We start from the raw sequence: 21224 nt of genomic DNA on the forward strand, positions 1-21224 counted from the left end.
CAGGTATAGCACCCATCTTAGATGGAACAGCAGGCAAGTCAGGGTAGACTAGGAACATACTGCCAACCCAGGGGTAGCAGAATGCTCAGAAAAAAATCATACCCATTAACTCAGTAATGAGTCAAAGGCATGAGAATCTGCTCAGGCAAGGAGCCTGGGTTTCAGGACAGGCCCTGCCAAATATCATCTGCAGCATTCTGCAAATGGTGCCTGGCATCTCCAAGGGTCATCTGCTGCATCCTCCCACTACGTGCTCACCATCAGCAGCTACTCCCCAGCTGCTCCACTTGGAGCTATAGCACAGTGGTGAGCACTGGAGGGCACATGCCTCACTGGCTCAGCAGCTCCCTAGACAGAGGGGGCATGCCAGCCTAGGAGCTGGGCCCTGCTCACGTACCTGTGCCGTCGTGGCTGTACACAAGACAGGTGATGTTTGCTTTGGACTCACTGTTCACCTGCAATAAGGAGCAGATACTGACTGATGCCCCACCCCCCCATTTGTTATACCACCTTCAGGAAATAGGCTTTCCTTCAAACTCCCCTATATCTTCTCCCAAAAATTGAGAGAAAGACAGACAGAGACAGGAGTACAACTGATGAAATGTGACCACCGCGGGGAGGAAAGTCTTAGGACCTTCTCTTGGTTGTCTGCTGTGTGCCAGCCATTTTATATACACTGTCTCATTAGGCCTCATCGTCATGGTGCAAGGCAGTTATTGTTATCTCCATTTTGTTGATTTAAAAAACTGAAACTAACAGAGGTGAAGTGACTGCCCAAGATCACACGCTGGTAAGTGGAAAAGCCAGGATTCAAATCCAGGTTACTGACTCAAAAGTCCAAGCTCTTCCCATTATACCAACAAGTTCAGGTGCAGCCTTGGGGTCAAGTGAGGGAAGCCTAGAGCCACTGGCCTTTCATGAATCTTACCAGGTGATGAGGACAGAATTTCTTGAGTACTCCATTGTTCTCATTCTCATCAATTTTCCTCTGGTCATAAATCCTATAGTGGAAGAAGCAATGAAAATGTCATAACTTACAAACTGGTCCTTTGAAGAGCTGCAATTTGATGCAGTGGCAAGCAGCAGCCAACTGGAAACATATAAAAGACATTTTCCCAGAAAGCTTTTTGTTTATGCTCTTCCTTAGAGGTCCTCCCTTCCCCAATCCATTTCCAAACCCTCTTTAATCCAAGTACTTCCCATTTCAAGGGGCAATCCTCAATCCTCTGTCAGTTGGAAGTGGTTTATCTCTCAACTTTTGTATCACTTACTGTTAATTTTTACTGAAAAAAGTAACAATTATAGACATGGTTTTTTCCTTCTTTTTTGGGGGGGGGGGAGGGGAATAGAGTCTCACTCTGTTGCCCTGGTTAGAGTGCAGTGGCATCATCATAGCTCACTGCAAACTCAAACTCATGGGCTCGAGCAATCATCCTGTCTCAGCCTCCCCAGTAGCTGCGATTATAGGTGTGCGCCACTATGTCCACCTATTTTTTTTTTTTTTTTGGTAAAGACAGGGTCTCATTCTTGCTCAGGCTGGTCTTGAACTCCTGGGCTCAAATGATCCTCCCACTCTGGCCTCCCAAAGTACTAGGATTACAAGTGTGAGCCACCATGTCCAGCCTATTTTAGAGCTTTATATATATATATATATATATATATATATATATATATTACACAAAAGGGTTTATTACTCATCATCAGAGACCGTGATTAATATAAGTCAGTGGGTCTTCAATCCCTCCTTGAAACCTTCTATATGGTCAGTTCTCCCTCTCAAACACTACAACTATTACAAACCATCACCTATCTCTTTAAGACTCCCTTCTCCTCTCTTCATTACCATCAAGCAAACTACCTTCACCTTCCCGCCTCTCTCCAATCTAAGCTTTATTTTTTTTCTTTTTCTTCAACCAATTACACAATCTAAGCTTTAAATCAAGTATTTATGAAACACATATTTTATGTCGAATATTATGCCAGGTGCTGGAAATACAGGGAAGAACAAGACAGACCCAGTCCCTGTCCTCACTCATCAGTCTCCTCTGATCTCAAAGCCTATCTCTGGACATGTTATTTATTTATTTATTATTTTTTATTTATTTATTTTTTTGAGACAGAGTCTCACTTTGTTGTCCAGGCTAGAGTGAGTGCCGTGGCGTCAGCCTAGCTCACAGCAACCTCAAACTCCTGGGCTCAAGCGATCCTACTGCCTCAGCCTCCCGAGTAGCTGGGACTACAGGCATGTGCCACGATGCCTGGCTAATTTTTTTTTTATATATATCAGCTGGCCAATTAATTTCTTTGTATTTATAGTAGAGACGGGGTCTCACTCTTGCTCAGGCTGGTTTTGAACTCCTGACCTTGAGCAATCCACCCGCCTCGGCCTCCCAGAGAGCTAGGATTACAGGCGTGAGCCACCGCGCCCGGCCTATTTATTTATTTTTTGATTCAGAGTCTTACTCTGTTGCCTGGGCTAGAGTGCCATGGTGTCAGCCTAGCTCACAGCAACCTCAAACTCCTGGGCTCAAGCAATCCTTCTGCCTCAGCCTCCCGAGTAGCTGGGACTACAGGCATGCATCATCATGCCTGGCTAATTTTTTCTATATATTTTTAGTTGGTCAAGTAATTTCTTTCTATTTTTGGTAGAGACGGGGTCTCACTCTTGCTCAAGCTGGTCTTTAACTCCTGAGCTCAAACAATCCACCCGCCTTGGCCTCCCAGAGTGCTAGGATTACAGGCGTGAGCCACTGCGCCTGACCTGGACATCTGTTATTAATCTCACGCCTCCAAGGACCTTGTTTGATTTAGTCCTTTTCTCAATCTCTTCCTAATCACCACCTGCCCACTTTCTAAAAATCGTTCTACTGTCCTTACCTACTATTGCCTTTTCTCTCCCCTCCTTGCAGTCAAATTACTGAAAAGAACAACCAACATTCAAGATTTTCACTCCCTTATTTCCTATTCACTTCTCAACCCATCCTAATCTGGCTTTGGTCTTCAACTCACTGCTGAAACTTCTCTGGCTGAAGTCATCGGTATCCTAACTGCCAAAGCCAACAAGATACTTTTCAAGCCATTTTCTCTAGCCCTGACACTGTTCACTACTCCTTCCATGAGACACCTTCTTTCCTTGGTGTCCAACCACTTCTCAATGTTGTTCATGGGTTTGTCTTTCTTTGTCCAGCCTTTAAATGATGAAGTTCTCCAGCAGCTTTTAAGCTCTTATCTGATTCTATACTAGGGAAATTTAACATGAAGTCAAAGTAGTATGTGAACCTCTGAAGAAACTGTGTTTGTGTGCTGGGGAGAAGGGACTATATTCTCAAAGGGACCAGAGACTCAAAAGGGGGAAAAACCTTACCCCATACTTTCCTTTGGTTATCAAATTCCATTATCAATGCTTTAACTACCACCTATACATGGATACATGACTTAAATCTGTATCTCCAGATCACATTTATTCTGAGCTCTCAATTTTTATCTACTTAACAAATGGATATAATATCTATAATGTTATAATTATGTGTAACATTGAGATGCCCAAAAGTAAACTCATTCTCCTTCTTCCAGAACTAAACTCATTCTAAGTCTATACTTTCCCCCCTGAATCTTTGTTAATATAACACTACCCTACATTCAAGTGGCCAAACCAGAAATCAGGTCCTTTCTTTCCTGTCAATTCTACTCTCTGGGTATATTTTTTAATTATATTTGCTTCTCTACCCCTTGTCATTTTTTGCCTAGATTACTGTAGTATTCTTCTAACTGATTCCTTTGCTCATACTGTCACCAGAATTATATCTAAAATGCAAAATTTCATATAAATTTCCTGCTTAAATATCTTCACTGATGTTTTTTTTTTATTTTGAGACAAGGTCTTACTGTGTTGCCTCGGCTGGTCTTTTTGATGTATGAACCATTTTATGTTCCTCAGTATCTAATACTCTTTGTCCTTCTTTTTTATAGGGATATCCTTACCTTCCTTCTCCTTTCTTCCATAAGTATTAATAATCTACTATATTCTAGATATGATGTTAGACCAAGGGATGGCAAACTTTTTCTTAAAGGACAAGACAATAAATATTTCAAGCTCGCAGACAATCTAATCTTTATTGCAACTACTGAACTCAGCCATTATAGTGTGAAAGTGGCCACAGGTAATATATAAAGAAATATAGTTTAAGTAGGCCAACTGGATAGGGATACAGTTTATTACCAAGGATCAGAGGAAATTAACAGGTACATATAGGGATTGAATCCATGACATCTGTTTTCTTTAGGATATCTCAATAGCCAGTGTTACTACAGATGTTCACAGTAATAAAGATATCACTATGGATAAAGAAAAATGGTTTAGGACAGTGCGAGGCAAAAACCTTCAGTTCAAACTGAGTGTTCCCAAGTCAAACTATTTCTGAATTCAAAACCAGTATTCAGAATTTCTAGTGCATGTTAATTTATATATGAAAATGGTAGAAGTTATTTACTAATACAGCACTTGCTGGTAAACGTGTTAACACCTTAGATGCTATGTGGTAACCTTGGTCAATTCATCAAACCTCTCTAAAACTTGATAATTTATATAATATGTAAAGCCACCCCTCAGAGATGGTTACATTAGGGAAGAGAACACCTCAAATGGCACTTAAAAAAATTCAAGATGATGGTTAATGGATTCCCTGGCAATTCACACCTCTCCATAGGGAGAACCTAAGAGTACACAAATAAATCAGCATTTCAAACTATCAAAGATACAAAAGAGCCACAAACTTACCTTACGAATTGATCTCGTCCACCCACTGCAAACTGGTGGGTATTGGCAGGATTCACATAGATTGTATACAGCCCCACCTTCTTCTCTTTTTCTTTTGTCACCACCAGTTTCCTTAAGTAGAAGAACATACAAAGTTATATTCTCCAAAAGATCCAGATAGTCATGGCAAGTGACAGCCAAGAGAGTAATATAGACATGGCTAATAAGAAACCAAAGAGATTCTCATTTGGAAAGAAAAAAAAAGCTTTTTGGTTTTTTGTTTATTTTGAATGTTGGCACAAGAAAAGCATATACATTTACTATATGCCACTTTGGGTATTGGGAAAAACAAATGTAGTAAAGTCATTTTCTAGCATTCCTTAAAAAGCATAAGCTAAAGGTATATCTATGTGCTATTCCTTAGGAAGCTTCAGTTTAGCTGCAGTCCAACACAATAACAATCAGTCATTAAACAGGCAATACTACCCATACATCTTCCCAATCACCTGGAAACAAAGAGGGGGTGGAGGAAGAATCACAGAAAAAGTGGGCTAAAAAAAGACCTTAAGGTAAAAAAGACCTTCAGAGTCAGAGTCTATCTTCCAAATTCCAGAAAAATATCTTCCGATAGCTAAAGGTCAGAGTCTATCTTCCAAATTCCAGAAAAAATATCACTTAAAACCCAGTTGTAAAAATGAACAATGAACTGAGGAGGGTGAGGCAAGAGGATCTCTTGAGGCTAGGAGTTCAAGACCAGCCTGGGCAACATAGCAAGACCCCCATCTCTAAAAAAATAAAAAAAAAAAAACTAACTGGGCACGCTAATGTGTGTCTGTAGTCTCAGCTACTTGGGAGGCTGAGGCAGGAGGATCATTTGAGCCCAAGAGCCTGAGACCAGCCTGGGCAATATAGTGAGATACTGACTCAAAAAAACAAAACCAAAAAAAAAAAGTATACTGAAAAATAACAAGGCATAGTTTTCTTTTCTTCTTTTTTTGAGACAAGTCTTGCTCTATTCACCCAGGCTAGAGTCCCATGACATCAGCCTAGCCAGCAACCTCAAACTCCTGAGCTTAAGCAATCCTCCTGCCTCAGCCTCTAGAGTGGCTGGGACTACAGATGCGTGCCACCATACCTGGCTAATTTTTTCTATTTTTAGAACAGACAGGGTTTTGCTCTTGCTCAGGCTGGTCTTAAGCTCCTGACCTCAAGTGATCCTCCCACCTCAGCCTCCCAAAATGCTAAGATTGCAGGTGTGAGCCACTGCGCCCAGCCCACAGTTTTCTAACATAGGGTCAACCCAAAGGAAAACAGCATTCTTCCCTTATCTGAAGCAAATTAGGAAAGGGGATTCTTATAAGAGCATTTCTAAATTATTCTCATTGTAACACAAGACAGGTGATCCTCAGGAGGGCATGAGGTCCTGAGGAAACATTAGAAAACTGTACAAAAGCAATTTATGTAACCAAAACATTTGTATCCCCATAATATTCTGAAATAAAAAATTTTAAAACCCTAGAAAACTTCAAGTTAGTCAGAAGAATCTGGCTAAACAAATATAATTTGTCCCAGCTTAAGGGCAGTAATATAAATATTCTTCCCATATCTAAGTGTCCAACCAGTCTATGACATTGTGAAGATTAATAAATTTATAGGAAAAGAAAGACTTCAAGAAACTACAGGAAGGGGCTTGGCTTTAGATTTTGTTTTTAATCGTAACATTTTACTAGTTTCTGATGCCATGGAAACAAAAACACACATAATTATGACAGCAAGTTTCTTTGTAACGAAATGATTTTAGCATCCTCTCTGCATGGTCAAAGTCACTCCAGCCTAGACCTGCTCTAGGCAAAGTGGAGAGATTTTCTTTGATTTAAACTCTTTGCAGGTTTCCATTAAAAGAATACAGAGGTCACTGAAAATGTCACTAAATGAACCCACCCAACACCCCTCAAAAACACAAGGCAGAAAACGGGTCAAAATAACAGTTTCAGGAACAAAACTAGCTAAGCAGAGGCAGCATAATCTGCATTTTAGACAGGGAAAAGGAGTAGGAGGTGATGCTGCTCCTTTTCCAAGGGCCATCTCATTTCCTCAACAATTTGAATTTTCAGAAGGACAAGATCAGACAGATACAAAAGTTACCATGTAGAAGCAAAATGAAGAAACTAAGGGGTAGATTATGAAGTACTGGCTCCACTGTTACATAATCCTAACAAAGAGCTCCATTTTTCTATGCTTCAATATATTTCCCTAAAACATTTCTCTCTCCCAATGGATAAATGCAGAGTGCCTTGAGCTCTCCGGGAACATGCAGAGGTGCTATAAAAATGATTAATCATGGCAATAAGGAGAAAAACATTTTCACATTGGAGGAAACCATACAAAACAAATTCGCCAAATTTTGCCTTAAAATTAATGAGCAGGTATTGTCCCAGCAAAAAGGGAAAGATAATTACTGATTAGACCAAAGGATTCTTTTGAAGAATACCTCAAACTGGATTCCACTGCCTAAAGGAGTATCCCATTCACAGTTTCAAATCACACTTGTTTCCTAAGATGTTTCACCAGCTCACCAATTTCACCAGCTCCTAGAGACTCAGCTATCATATATATACAAAAGAAAAATTCCCCTATGCCAACCTTACACAAAAATGCCTCTGATATAAGCAGATGCTCAGGCATCAGTTTAATATATAAAGATGGGTTGGATTTTCTGGCTATGACTTTCACAATCTGCCCTCCACACCATTCCAGGCTGTAACACTATTTTTTCTATCCCTAACGCAAAAACTTTTTGAAGACTGTCTCTTATTCCTCAAATGTAGGATTTGGGCTTCCTTCTACTCGTAAGTTTCTCTCATGTTCCCCCCTTTAGTTTCTTTTTTTTTTTTTTTTTTTTTTTTTACATCACATTCTGTGTTCATCCCCTTTAGTTTCTATACTGATGATTGCTTGTGTCCAGATCCATGGTCAACTCTCAGCCAGATTTTATGCCTGTATCATTTCATTCCAAATTCAATAATCTGCCAGAATCATTTGCTCTACTCATTCCTTTAACCAGATTCCCAATTCCTTGTGGCCTAACAGTAGTTTCCCTCTGAACCTGATCCACAGGGTAAGATCTCATTCTGATTCACAACTCTCTAACACAGCAGATCAAACAAACTCATTATCATTTCTTGCATTTTTGCTCTACCATGGGAACATTCCCTATGGAAAACCTACTAATGTTCCATTATCATCACAGAACCCCAGAACTTCAGAAATGGAAATAATAAACATCATTCAGTTCAAGAGATTAAATGATTTTCTCAAAGCTATGTAACTGCAGAGCTAGTACTAGAAGGCAGACCCTTTGGCACTTAGGCTTATTTTTTTTCCAGTATAAGTCCATCATCTTCCAACCTTCATCTTCTTGATGGTTATATAAAATAAAGGTCTAATAACAATCAGCCTTCAGATTATGTTTCCTAAACTAATTTATATTTTACTCCTATGTAAATCACTGACATCCCTTACTCAACACTGGTACTGACCTCCAAGATTTGTTATAATAATTTTTGAGACTCACAGGACAATCAATAAACTAGAGACCCATCAACCAGGTAGTGGTAAAATAAACTGTGTTACACCAATGACATGTATGCCATGGTTAAAAATGAAGTAAGCTTTCATGGTCTGACATAGAAAAGTCAGACACATCATAATAAGAAAAAAGCAAATTGAGGAAACATACATATGTGTATGTTTATATATAAATGTAATTGTCCCATTTATGGGAAAAAGTATATGGATATATTTAGGTACATAAATGTATACAAAAGGGACTTGAAAGGTGTTCCAAATTACTAATAACAGCAATAGCTAGAAATACAAGGAGTGGAGGTACAGGAGAGAACACTTAAATTTTGTCTTTATACTTTATTATTTGAATCTCTTGATATGTATTTATTTATTATAAGAGCAATAAAATGAAAAAGGGAATCTAAAATAAGTATAATACAGGGTATCCCAAAAGTTGCCATATGTAGGGAAAATGGGAAATTGTAGCTAAATGTACCTTTATTTACAAAATACTCATTACAAAATTTTACAATATTTTCCCTTTGTATGGAGACTTTTGGGACACCCTGTAGTAGCTACAACTTAATTCCAGCCATCGTGTGGGACACTATACTGGGGCATCTAATACGTGTGTGTGTGTGTGTGTGTACAAACACACACACAAACACACACACACACACACACACACACACACACACCCCAACAATCATCACAGAAAGCCAGGCACAGTGTGGCTCATGCCTGTAACCCCAGCACTTTGGTTGGCTGAGCTGAGAGGATTGCTTGAGGGCAGGAATTCAGACCAGCCTGGGCAACATAGCAAGACCCATCTCTATACATGCACACACAAAAATTGGGTGGGCATAGTGGTGCCTGTAGTCCTAGCTATTCAGGAAGCTTCAGCAGGAGAATTGCTTGAGCCCAGGAATTCGAGGTTATAGTGAACTACCACTGGGCTACTGCATTCCAGCCTGGGTGACAGAGCAAGACCCTGTCAAGAGAAGAGAAGGAGAAGGGGAGGGAGAAGGGGGGAGGGGAGAGGAAGGGGAGGAGAAGGGAAGGGGAAAAGAAGGGGAAGGAAAAGGAAAGGGACAATAAAAAAAAAAATCCTCATAGAAACCCCAGGGACTTGGGAGGATATTATGTCCAGAGTAAGACTGAAGACACTGAGATGTGGAAGGTTATATAAGTCATAAATAGTAAGTGCCTGAGTTGAGATTTGATCTAGGTCTTTCTGGATCCAAACAAGATGTTATTATTTTTTCTTATTTCAGCATATTATGGGGGTACAAATGTTAAGGTTATGTATATTGCCCATCCCCCCAAACAAGATGTTATGTTCTATGACATCACACAGGTAAGAAGGGATACAATTTACCCATGAGTCTCAAATTCATGTACAAATGAGCAGCGATATGACAGAACTCTACTGTAGCTACCAATATTTTTGTTCAAGATTTATCGTTTAATTTTCTGTATGTTTTTACATATAATTAAAAACTTTATAGGAGGATCGTATCTCTAAACTAGTATGTGGAATAATATGCTTTGTGTTAAGTTGAATGGCACCCAAGTGAATGGAGAACAGAAGATTATCAAGTTATGAAAGGCCACATATAATAAGATAACTAAATTTTGTTTGAGAAATGAAGGTAGTAGACTGAATAGGTATTTGACTCCTAAGAAACAGAGGAAGTAAGGAATTTCCCTAAACCTTAAATTATCGCTTTATCATCTGCACAATGCTACTGTTCTAATGGACCAGAGAGTTGGACATTACCAGGATACATGGAATATCTTCAAGGCCAAAGGATACAGTTTTGTAAAGATGTTACTGCTATACTTACGAAGCTGGGCGGTCTTGTCTCAAGTCTATGGTGAAGACAACTGCATCTTCACCTGCAGATAGGAACGTACAGGGAGAGTCTGGTTCCAGGGCCAACTGAAAGAGAAAAAGAGAAAAGATAAGGCTTTTAAAGATTAGAATTAGAGGTCACTTGGTTCATTCTTTTTAACTTCAAGAAGGGCTGCATTTAAAATGTTTTAGGAAGGGCTGGGTGCAGTGGCTCATGCCTGTAATCCTAGCACTCTGAAAGACCAAGGTGGGAGGACTGCTTGAGCTCAGAAGTTTGAGACAGCCTGAACAAGAGTGAGATCCTATCTCTACTAAAAACAGAAAAATTAGCCAGGCGTCATGGTGTATGCCTATAGTCCCAGCTACTTGAAAGGCTAACGCAGGAGGATTGCTTGAGCCCAGGAATCTGAGGTTGCTGTGAGCTACAATGACACCACTGCACTTTACCCAGGCGAAAGAGTGAGACTCTGTCTCAAAAAAAAAAAAAAAATCTCAGGAAGAAAAATGTCTACTTTTGTTATAACATCCTAGGAAAGGAGATAATTTAAGCCCACTCACAGTTGTTCTGTGTGAATTATTTACAGCTTGTTTATTCTATACAAGTTAAAGGGACAGGTGATTTGCTATTTCAACTAAGTCCCCAAGGGATATGAATAGAAATGCCAAGGAAAAACACCAATCATTAGAGTTCATTCTCAAATAAAATCAGTTCTATACCCCAGGTACAGAGTAAAATGGTGCCCAAGTTTCATTCCCTACATCTGAGTCCCAAAAACCAGTTATCTTGTGAGCTGGGAGTAGGCTTAAGAATCAAAGAAATAGGTAATTTTCACATTTCCCAAACCATCTGGGCTAGAAAGGATACTCGAGGTCCACCTACATATTTGCTTAGGGTTTTTTTTTTTTTTTTTTTGAGACAGAGTCTCACTTTGTTGTCCAGGCTAGAGTGAGTGCCGTGGCGTCAGCCTAGCTCACAGCAACCTCAAACTCCTGGGCTCGAGTGATCCTTCTGCCTCAGCCTCCCGAGTAGCTGGGACTACAGGCATGCGCCACTATGCCCGGCTAATTTTTTTTTTATATATATATCAGTTGGCCAATTAATTTCTTTCTGTTTATAGTAGAGACGGGGTCTCGCTCTTGCTCAGGCTGGTTTTGAACTCCTGACCTTGAGCAATCCGCCCGCCTCGGCCTCCCAAGAGCTAGGATTACAGGCGTGAGCCACAGCGCCCGGCCTTTGCTTAGGGTTTTTAAGAAGAAAGTACTATCCTCTTTCCAGGTGTGGAAGAAAACGATGCCTACCCTGACCTGAGACAAGGCAGCTCTTAGCTCCTCGCTGGCTGCCACAACGACTATTTGGCCTATATTCTCAGCTCTAACTAGAGCTTCCAGAAATAGTGCTATTTGCGAGCAGGAAAGTTGATGCTCTCACACATGAGGAACCAACCACTAGCACCTTGGAACTATTAAAATATTCTAAAAACAATTAGAGTAAATTTAAGAGGTTTAGAGGATACAGGAGACCTCAAGGATCTGCAAACTAACCACAGCTCAGCTTAGGGGCCAAGTATAACCAACTGATCTGGGGATCAGTGCATGATCTGGGGATCTCTCAAATACTTGCCTTCCAAGAAGTTTAGGGTGGCTGTTTTTACTTCCTTAACTATATAAATCCTAGGACCAAAAGAAGTGAGACAGGTAACACAACAAAGGTGATGCAATGGGCAAAGATAAGACAAGACCTTGGCTAAGATCCACAGAGGATCTGGATTGCACAAAATTTGGAGCAAGTGCTTACTTACCTTATGGGATGCTCCCTTGTGCTGGGCCACACGTTTTGTATTCTTGCAACACTGTGTGGCAGATAGTTCTGCTACCCGAACTTGCCCATCACGGGCACACATAGCCAGAGTAGAATCGCCACTATTAGGAAGGAACTTGGCCTGAGGTGTTAAGAATGAGAAAAAGGACACACAAAAGAAATGGAAGAGGTGAATTTGAGAGGTAAAAATGCACTGACCCCAATTTACCACCTTTTCTCACATGACAGCTGGAAACTTAGCTTTCCTATTCTTGTACAGCTTGCTAAGCCCAACTTCTTCCAGTAGTTAAAGGAAAGGGAGAGAAAAAAAACTTCCTCTGATGTAAGAGAGCATTTTGGTTGGCTCTGGAAGGTTGAACTGGTATATGATAAGTGCTCAGGTGAACTAGAGCTATACCTAGTAGAGGAAAAAAGCAAGCAATAAAAGAGGAAAATCTACCTTGATGCAGAAAGCAAACAAATTTGTCATAAATAAAAAGGAAACTCAGGGGAAATTTGTTGGAGAAGGAAAGAGAACACACTTAGGGATAAATGGCTAGTATCACTATAGTAGATGAAGCAGGAGAAATAAAATCTCCACAGAATAGTTAACAATATGAGCTAATATTTAGCAAATGTTTAATAAGTACCAGCCATAGTTCTAACTGCATACTTTTATAACTATTTAATCCTCATAACCCTATGTATTAGTCCCATTTTACAGACAAATAAACTGAAGACAAAGGTAAAATAACTTATCCAAGATCACAAAGCTAGTAAGTGAAAGGGCCAGTTTGAACCCAGGCAGTTTTTTGTTCAAGAGCCTGTGCTCTTATGCTATACTGCCTCCTACTAGTATACATTTAATACCTTCCTGATGAGTTCCAAGCATCCTACCTATAACAAGGCTTCCAGTGGTCCTTATTTATGCTCAAGGAAACAAACGGTCGCCATGGGGTCTTTCAGTGTACTGAAGTCATTATGGGAGCCACAGTAAGGGACAAGTCCTGATGTCTAATCCCTACAACTCACTTCCAGCTCCCATTCCAGGTAGCAGCTCAGATTTGTCTAACTCATGCCTGATTCTCTCAGTTACTATTACACTCCCCTGCCTCACCTGGAAGACATTACTTTTGTGGCCGCTCTCAAAGTCCAGTACTGGCTGCCGCCGCACCCAATCCCACACCACCACCTTCAGGTCATCACTGCCACTGGCCAGCCAGGTGCCGCGCTGGTTAAAGTGCAGGGTATTGACACAACCAGTATGGCCCTCAAGCCCATGCTGCAGGCGGAAACGCTGCACAAAGACTCTTGCCCCACAAGCCTCATATACAAAGCGGGCACTTGAACCCAGCTCACGCTCCCGAAGGGCAGGAAGGGCTTGCCAGCGAGGTCGGGGCAGGGCTGATGTTTCCGATGACACCCAGTCCTCTAGGGCCCGCTCATCATCTGATGAGTCCTGATCACGGTTGGCCCGCTTGCGTTGTACATGGCGCCGAGGCTGCTCTTCTTCCTCCTCCTCCTCCTCTTCCTCTTCCTCTGAGCGGTCATGGACTCGGTTTTCATCATTGATGGAGTAATGGCCAGTGTCCTCCATGCTGTCCGAGTCCTTGTCTTCACCTGAGCTCTCTGTGTCTGTGCCTCGACTTTCTGTGCTGGTGCGGTTGGGGCCACCATCATCCCCGGTCAAGCTCAAACTCAGGTCTGAGGCCTCCACTTCAATGCCTGAGGATGTCTCCCTCCCCTCTTCAGCTCCAGACATCTCCTCTGGACTGCTAGACAGGCTTCCTGCATGTTAGTGAGGAACGGGTGGGTGAGAGGAAAAATAAGGAACTAGGAGAGCAAGCAAAAGGATTTTTCAGCTTAGTCTAAGAAATCATCACATCAAAAGACCAAGAAACAAACTTTGGTCAAAGAGTTTTCAATACAAATGCATATAAAGAGTCCCTTCTTTTTTTTTTATTTTTTATTATTCTTTTTTTTTTTATAACTCAGCTTACATCATACTTTGAAGGAGTACTTTCTGAGGGGAGATCATGTAAAGGACAAGAAACTGAAAAGATTAAGATCCAAACCACACACAAATAAAGATACTTTAAAAATGAATCTCAGCCAGGCGTGGTGGCTCACGCCTATAATCCTAGCACTCTGGGAGGCCAAGGAGGGCAGATTGCTCGAGGTCAGGAGTTCGAAACCAGCCTGAGCAAGAGCGAGATCCCGTCTCTACTATAAATAGAAATAAATTAATTGGCCAACTAATATATATAGAAAAAAATTAGCTGTTCATGGTGGCGCATGCCTGTAGTCCCAGCTACTTGAGAGGCTGAGGCAGTAGGATTGCTTGAGCCCAGGAGTTTGAGGTTGCTGTGAGCTAGGCTGATGCCACGGCACTCACTCTAGCCTGGGCAACAAAGTGAGACTCTATCTCAAAAAAATAAAAAAAAAGACCAGCCTGAGCAAGAGTGAGACTAAAATAAAAAGAAATTAGCTGGACAACTAAAAACATATAGAAAAAATTAGCTGGGCACAGTGGCACATGCCTGTAGTCCCAGCTACTTGGAAGGCTGAGGCAGAAGGATTGCTTGAGCCCAGGAGTTTGAGGTTACTCTGAGCCAGGCTTTCGCCAAAGCACTCTAGCCGGGGTAACGGAACAAGACTTTGTGTCAAAAAAAAAAAAAAAAATGAAGAATCTCATGACAGTCTCAGATTATAATAAGTGTTCAAAGACAAAGCATTGGCGTATTGTATGAAATGTGCCTTATACAACACCTTAGGCTCTGTTCTGTTGGATGGGCATCCATTAGTCACAGCAAGTAGTTAAATAGAATATAAGAAAAAAGAATAGCCATCTTCAGCAAGAGCTAGCATAGCTATCTTCTTAAGGAAACATGGAAAATAACTGATAAAAGTCACTCACACCTGTAATCCTAGCACTCTGGGGACCGAGGTAGGAAGATCGCTTGAAATCAGGAGTTCAAAACCAGCCTGAGCAAAAGAAAGACATCCATCTCCACAAAAAATAGAAAAATTAGCTGGGCATGGTGGCACTAGCATATAGCCCCAGCTACTCAGGAGGCTGAGGCAGGAGGACTGCTTGAGCCCCGGAGTTTGAGGTTGCTATGAGCTATGATGACACCACTGCACTCTAGCCAGGACGACGACGAAGCAAGACTCTGTCTGGGGTGGGGGTAGGGGGATCACCCTGACTTATGAATATGGAGTTGAACCAATTCCTACTTTGAGAAGCACCACTATTCCTAGGTTTAGACGTAAACCTTGGATTTATGTTTAAATCCTAGGTTTCTTCCCTTAAGTTCCTAAAATCTACTAAGAAAGGAAGTTGAAGGGGTAAGTGGGAATTGTGACCATTTCAGTGGGTTCTCACTCTCCTTTTGCTAGTATAAATGTATTCTGACTTCCATTAGTTCACAATTTTTAGTCTCTTTTTTAGTCTTTTTATTGAGATAAGGTTTTATGAGGCATATATAAAACTGATAAAAAGCAGGGCTATTACAATAGTGCCTGAGAAAAAAAGTTCAGTATATTCTAGGTCTGCTATGTTGGTAGTTAAAAAACTTGGTCACTTTGCCCCATCCGATCTCCTACAATCCTGCTTTCTCTTATCTAACAACAGCCAAATCACATTACAGTGAGCACTTGGGTAATATCCTAGGGCCAATACAACCACAACTGCCAACCTAAGGTCAAGGTGTGAAGAAAGGAAAGGGAGAATGAGGATTTTAAACACTGTTCAGGGCCTCCTTTCCTAAGATGGCTATAAATTTTATCCTGCCAGAATAAAAGCTGTTACGAAAAGCAGACAAGCTGTATATGACTCTAGTATGAGCTATTCAACTAAAATACCACACTGATATTTAAGGATTCAAAGTTGGAACACCTTAATGCCTAGTCATCTGGATTAGTGCAGTAATTTGTGAACATCTTTAAAGCAATGGAAATTATTTGCAATGAACTCTTAGGCAGAATCAAATTTGGAAAACAACCAATGCAAGTGCTTTGGTTCAAGTAGTAACAGAAGGTTGGGAGACATAAACAGCTCCTGTCAAAACAAAAAAACCTCAACTAACAGCAGTGTGAAAACAAGTGGGCTAGGGGCTAGAAGAAAACAGAAATTTGAACCTAAGAACCACATTTGTTGAGACTGTTATACATTCTGAGAAAGTTTAATAGCTGTGGCTTTTAAAAATGCAATTCTGCCTGAGCTTGAGGGCGATTAGAAGGAATAAATACCACACCTAACAGGTCTGTGGAGAAAGAAAAATAAAACATCAAAATTTCCCTGGTCACCTAGTGGTGAGGAAGAAAGAAAAAAAATTTTAAAATCAAAACTACTAGCATTTATTGTTATAATTATGATTAACAAATTCAGATGATTTTGGAGGATCTACCACATTAATATAAGAGCCAGAGTGTATCACAAGGTCAGCAAGAGAGCCCCAACAGTCACTGACCAAGATCTACCACAGGGGCTGGCAAATTTTCTCTGTAAAGTGTCAAACAGTAAACATTTTAGGCTTTGCTAACCATAGGAAACTCTGTCACAACTCCTCAACTTCACTATGTAGAACAAAAGCAAACCACAGACACTACGTACATGAATAGGTATGACCGTATTCCAAGAAAACTTTACAAAAACAAGTGACAGGCTGGATTTGGCCTGCAGGCTATAGTTTGCCAATCCCTGATCTAGCTAGCGGCCAACTTCCAAATCGACAGCATACCTCAAATTCCTCTAAAAACCTGTACCTTTCAACTAAGCCCAATGAAAAATGTGAACCACTTTTCTTTACAAAAAATGAAAAATGTGAACCACTTTTCTTTACAAAAAATGAATGGTAGAGGCTGGACGTGGTGGCTCACACCTGTTATCCTAACACACTGAGAGGCCGAGGCGGGAGGATTGCTCAAAGAGTTCAAAACCAGCCTGAGCAAGAGTGAGACCCTGTCTCTACCATAAATAGAAAGAAATTAATTGGTCAACTAATATATATAGAAAAAATTAGCCGGGCATGGTGGCACATGCCTCTAGTCCCAGATACTCGGGAGGCTGAGGCAGTAGAATTGCTTGAGCCCAAGAGTTTGAGGTTGCTGTGAGCTAGGCTGACACCACAGCACTCACTCTAGCCTGGGCAACAAAGCGAGACTCCATCTCAAAAAAAAAAAAAAGGAATGGTAGTGATAATAACAAGGGAACAAAAAAGCATGTTGAAAATCTCACCTACTCTTCCTCAACTTCAATGCTCCACCAATCACATCAACTAGAATTTAGCCTATAATCCTGAAATTCAAAGTGCTAAGGAACACTAGACTCTGTGTTGCTCAACTATATCCATTTGAAGATTTCTCTAGTTTGAAAGTTAGCTTAGCATTGGTCAAATAACCCAGGTAGCAGCTATAATCTATTAGAAACTTGGTATTCTACCTTCAAATCTGTCCCAGACCCAGTAATTTAACACTTGTTAGCATTGGTCCTGAAAAATAGAAGAGGGAAAGAAGGGAAGAAAAAGAAGGAAAGGTAGGGAAGGGAAAGAAATAAGAAAGGGAAGGAAGGAAGCCCTAATCCCAGTTGGTTTGGATTGCAACTTCATCTTTTATGTAATATCTCTACCAAACTATGACCTATCATGGTAAGGGACCTCTCAATATAACTGGGAAACTACATCTTCCCCCAAACTTCCTTGTTCCCATCACCAATTGGATCTTATTTTTCTTCTTTATTAATAGCATCTCCTAGGTTCTGCCCATTGTATAGCCTTTCAGAATTCCAAACCACTTAACCTCTCATAAGTACAGCTCTGGGCCAGGCATGGTGGCTCATACCCATAATCCTAGCACTCTGGGAGGCTGAGGCAGGAGGATCACTTGGGCCCAAGAGTTTGAGACCAGCCTGGGCAACACAGCAAGACCCTGCCTCTACAAAAAAATTTTTAAAAATTAACATGCATGGTGCCTGTAGACCCAGCTACTTGGGAGGCTGAGACAGGAGGACTGCTTGAGCCCAGGAGATTACAGTGAGGTACAATGGTGCCACTGTACACTAGCCCAGGCAACAGAGTAAAACCCTGTTAAGAAAAGAAAAGAGAGGAGAACACAGAAAAGAGAACAGAACAGAACTGCTAGCTCTGTTACTGATCTTCTGAAACAATCAGATAAAATTTGAAGGAGCAAAAGTACCAGATAGCCCAAGATGTTTCCTGTGTAGTTTCCTATCGTCAAAACAACACAGGAAGGGTTCCTTCCCTTTACTGAAATCCAGGTCTCCACTCTACATTGAGGGGAGGAGGAGAACCTCAGCTGACAGTAAAATTAGCTTCACCTTCATTTTGGCCCCTTACCATTAGCTAAGTCTGTTTTGCCATCTGTGCTGCTCCCTTTGCTGGACATCTTGAATGATGTTTGCTGTAGCCAGCCTGAATTTGGGAGAGGAAGAAAATAAAACAATTAGGAAACAACCTGGGAAAGATGACAAAAGAGACAAGGAGATTTAACAGTGTACAGGCTTTATCATTTTTATAAAAATGATTGTTGTGTGTGCTTAACAGGGCTTCTCAGCTGCTAAAAAGCACACCAGAATTTTTTTCCCTGTCTAAATTCCATAAAGGTACAAATTTTGGGGAGGTCAACTGCCCTCTCTTTACTTTATTCACCAAGTAACTGGCAGTAGTTTTTCAGATGGGAAACTGGGAACTGAAATAAAATAAAACCTGAAATAGGAGGCACATAAAGTGACAGGTACTGTAAACAAAAAGCCTCAATTCAATACGAAATACAAAAAGCTAGCTTCAGCAATGCCCTCTGCCAATGAATCTTCCAATGTATTTAATAAATAGTCATATATATCTACAAACTCTATAAAATACTTGTTTTCACAAAAAAATGAGGTGGGTCAGATTCTGAGTATCATTTTATACACAAATCAACGGAGATAGAAGAAATCAAGTTCTTAGGGTAAGAGCTTAGGCTTTATGTTCACTCAGATGCCTAGCTTCAAACTTATTATAGGCACAAATACTAACTAAAGATTATAAGAAGTAGAGCTGGAATTAGAACTCAGGAGCACTCCACCCTAAGAAAGAACCTTAAAGCTGTTTATTTGTTTTCTCTTAGGACTAACAGTCAGTCACCAGAGGCAAACGTGGGGGGGGGGGGGATGGAAACATTTCCATTAAACCATCTCAGCCCATTTCATATAATGGCAAACATTTTTTCACCTAATTCCACCAACTTTCACCAGACTTATCTTTTCTTAACTAGGAATAATCAGGGTATCTAGCTTATTTTATTTTATTCTCCCAGGGCCTCACTGCCACCTCCAGTAAATTCCAAAGAGCAAAGAATAATATTATTCAGACCAGAATTTTGTTAAGCCCTTTCAGTGCCTTGGACAAAAGGCACTGGTAAAAGACAAAGTATAATTATGACCCCAGCCCTTGTACCCAGGCACACTGGCCTCTAATCTTTCAACAGCCCTTTCATTCCCATAACAATTATCCCAGAAGCAGCCCATCCTTATTCTTACCCCCTACTCTCCTCTACAGAAATCCAAGCTGATTCAAAAAAAGTGTTCTCTGCCAAGAGATAGCTGCCCAAAGATCAACCATAGTAGGCCAAGGTGGGAGAGTAGAAATACTACAAGAGCAAGGCTGAGGCCAAATCTGAGGAAAGGATATCTGGAAGGGTGGTGATGAAAGTGCCAACACAAAAAAATATGTAAAGCAGCCACATAAAGAAAAACAGTGTCCACATCCATCGGGTTAAAAAAAAGAAAAAGAAAGATAATTTTAATTTAAAAAGAAAAACAGTGAAGAGCTAGTTGAAAAGCATGCTGTTTTCCTCCTCTTACTTTGATGTATACACTTTTGGACAGCATTCCTCACACAGCATTTGTGTTTCCTTCTCAATAGTTTGTTTACACTCTTGAGCATCTCAGCAATATCTTCTACCCCATCTGGGGTTTAAAATCAATCACATTAATTACAAAAGTCCTATGAAGTAGGGAAACTGATTACACTACTTTCTTAAGATTGAAAACTAAAGTCATAAGCAGGCCAGTGTATCATGGTCAACTGAGAACAGATTTTGATGTTTTCCCCCCTCTAGAATCAAAACTGTCTCTGATACCATGATTGCACTCCAATATTATTTACTCCCAGAGAAGAATAAAAAAGCTGCTCCAGAATACCTTTCTCAAAACTAAACATCAACTCCTACAGGAGCCCAGACTGCCTGAACTTTAAACTTGTAATTGCTCTAGAAAACACATGTGCTTTCCAAGCCTCCAAGACTAGGAGGAGCCAAAGCCTAAACTCTCACTCAGCTATGAGAAGTGGGAAAAAGGGAGTAATGAAGGTCAGCCCACACCTAGATATTGCAAAGTAGTCTTTTGGAAAAATTGGTTTAAGGTTCTTCTAAGAAGAGATCTTCTCTTTGAGGAAAATAGTTGACAGAATTTACTGCAGAAGCAGAGAAACCCCTGTGAATGCTTATGCTTACTCTTTAATCACTGAGTTGATAGGCAGATAGCTTCTAAAAGTCACATTTTTGGAAGCCACAGAGTTTAGCAAAATCAGTCTTAGACTGAAAATTAGAAGTCCAGGGTTCTGGTATCAACTAAGCCATTAGCATTCTTTGTACCCTTGGATGAGCTTCTTAATCATCTCTGGAATTCATTTCTCTATTCATTTTCATACTTCATCTATAAAGTACAAATTCCAGAGATGATACAGATAAATAGAATTAAATGTTAAAACTTCTGCAGAAGGGTACTCTAGAACAGTGGTCTCAAGACTTTATGAATCTCTACCAGTGTAAACTCTGAGCATGAACCTCCAATATGTGTATACATTCATGTACATACAATCAACTCACATTAAATATTTAGCTTAATTTTTCTAGAAGAAAAAAGCTATTTCAACATTCTTTTTCTACATACCACTGGATGATCCTGCATACCCCTTAGGGGTGCATAAATTTCCACTTTGGGGAACTAATTCTTTAGAAAGTAAAAAATGATGACAATAATAAAATACAACTACTTTGGGGATGAGTTGTTATGCTTATAATATAAATTTCAATCAAAATGAAGAAACTTAAAACCATTTCAACTCTTGTGTGGAAATCAGAGTCACTGCCTGCTATGGACTGAATTCTGTACTGTACCCCCAAATTCATATGCTGAGGCCATAACTCCCAAGCTGATGTAGAGATGGGGCCTTTGGGAGATAATA

At 40.4% G+C, this 21224-nt stretch overlaps 2 protein-coding genes across 8 annotated transcripts in view; one reads left to right on the forward strand and one right to left on the reverse strand.

Annotated features, from left to right (window-relative positions):
- The window catches only part of PEA15 (proliferation and apoptosis adaptor protein 15), a 71339-nt gene that overhangs the window by 19072 nt on the left and 31043 nt on the right, over nt 1–21224 (forward strand). The gene's annotated exons all lie outside the window — the stretch shown is intronic.
- DCAF8 (DDB1 and CUL4 associated factor 8) overlaps nt 1–21224 on the reverse strand; it is a 45363-nt gene that overhangs the window by 11478 nt on the left and 12661 nt on the right. For 5 of the 7 annotated variants that reach the window (XM_012749163.3, XM_012749161.3, XM_012749162.3 and 2 more), the window contains 7 exons: nt 18333–18407; nt 13094–13764; nt 11978–12118; nt 10171–10265; nt 4778–4888; nt 929–1001; nt 398–455 (listed from right to left, as the gene is read on the reverse strand). In XM_012749163.3, coding sequence (XP_012604617.1) covers nt 398–455; nt 929–1001; nt 4778–4888; nt 10171–10265; nt 11978–12118; nt 13094–13764; nt 18333–18381 — 1198 coding nt within the window. In that variant the 5' untranslated portion in view covers nt 18382–18407. The remainder of the gene's footprint in view (nt 1–397; nt 456–928; nt 1002–4777; nt 4889–10170; nt 10266–11977; nt 12119–13093; nt 13765–18332; nt 18408–21224) is intronic. The other 2 variants (XM_076000284.1, XM_076000283.1) reach the window with 1 other exon arrangement.

Source organism: Microcebus murinus, chromosome 2 (assembly GCF_040939455.1).
Source record: "Microcebus murinus isolate Inina chromosome 2, M.murinus_Inina_mat1.0, whole genome shotgun sequence".
NCBI classification, from domain to species: domain Eukaryota; kingdom Metazoa; phylum Chordata; class Mammalia; order Primates; family Cheirogaleidae; genus Microcebus; species Microcebus murinus.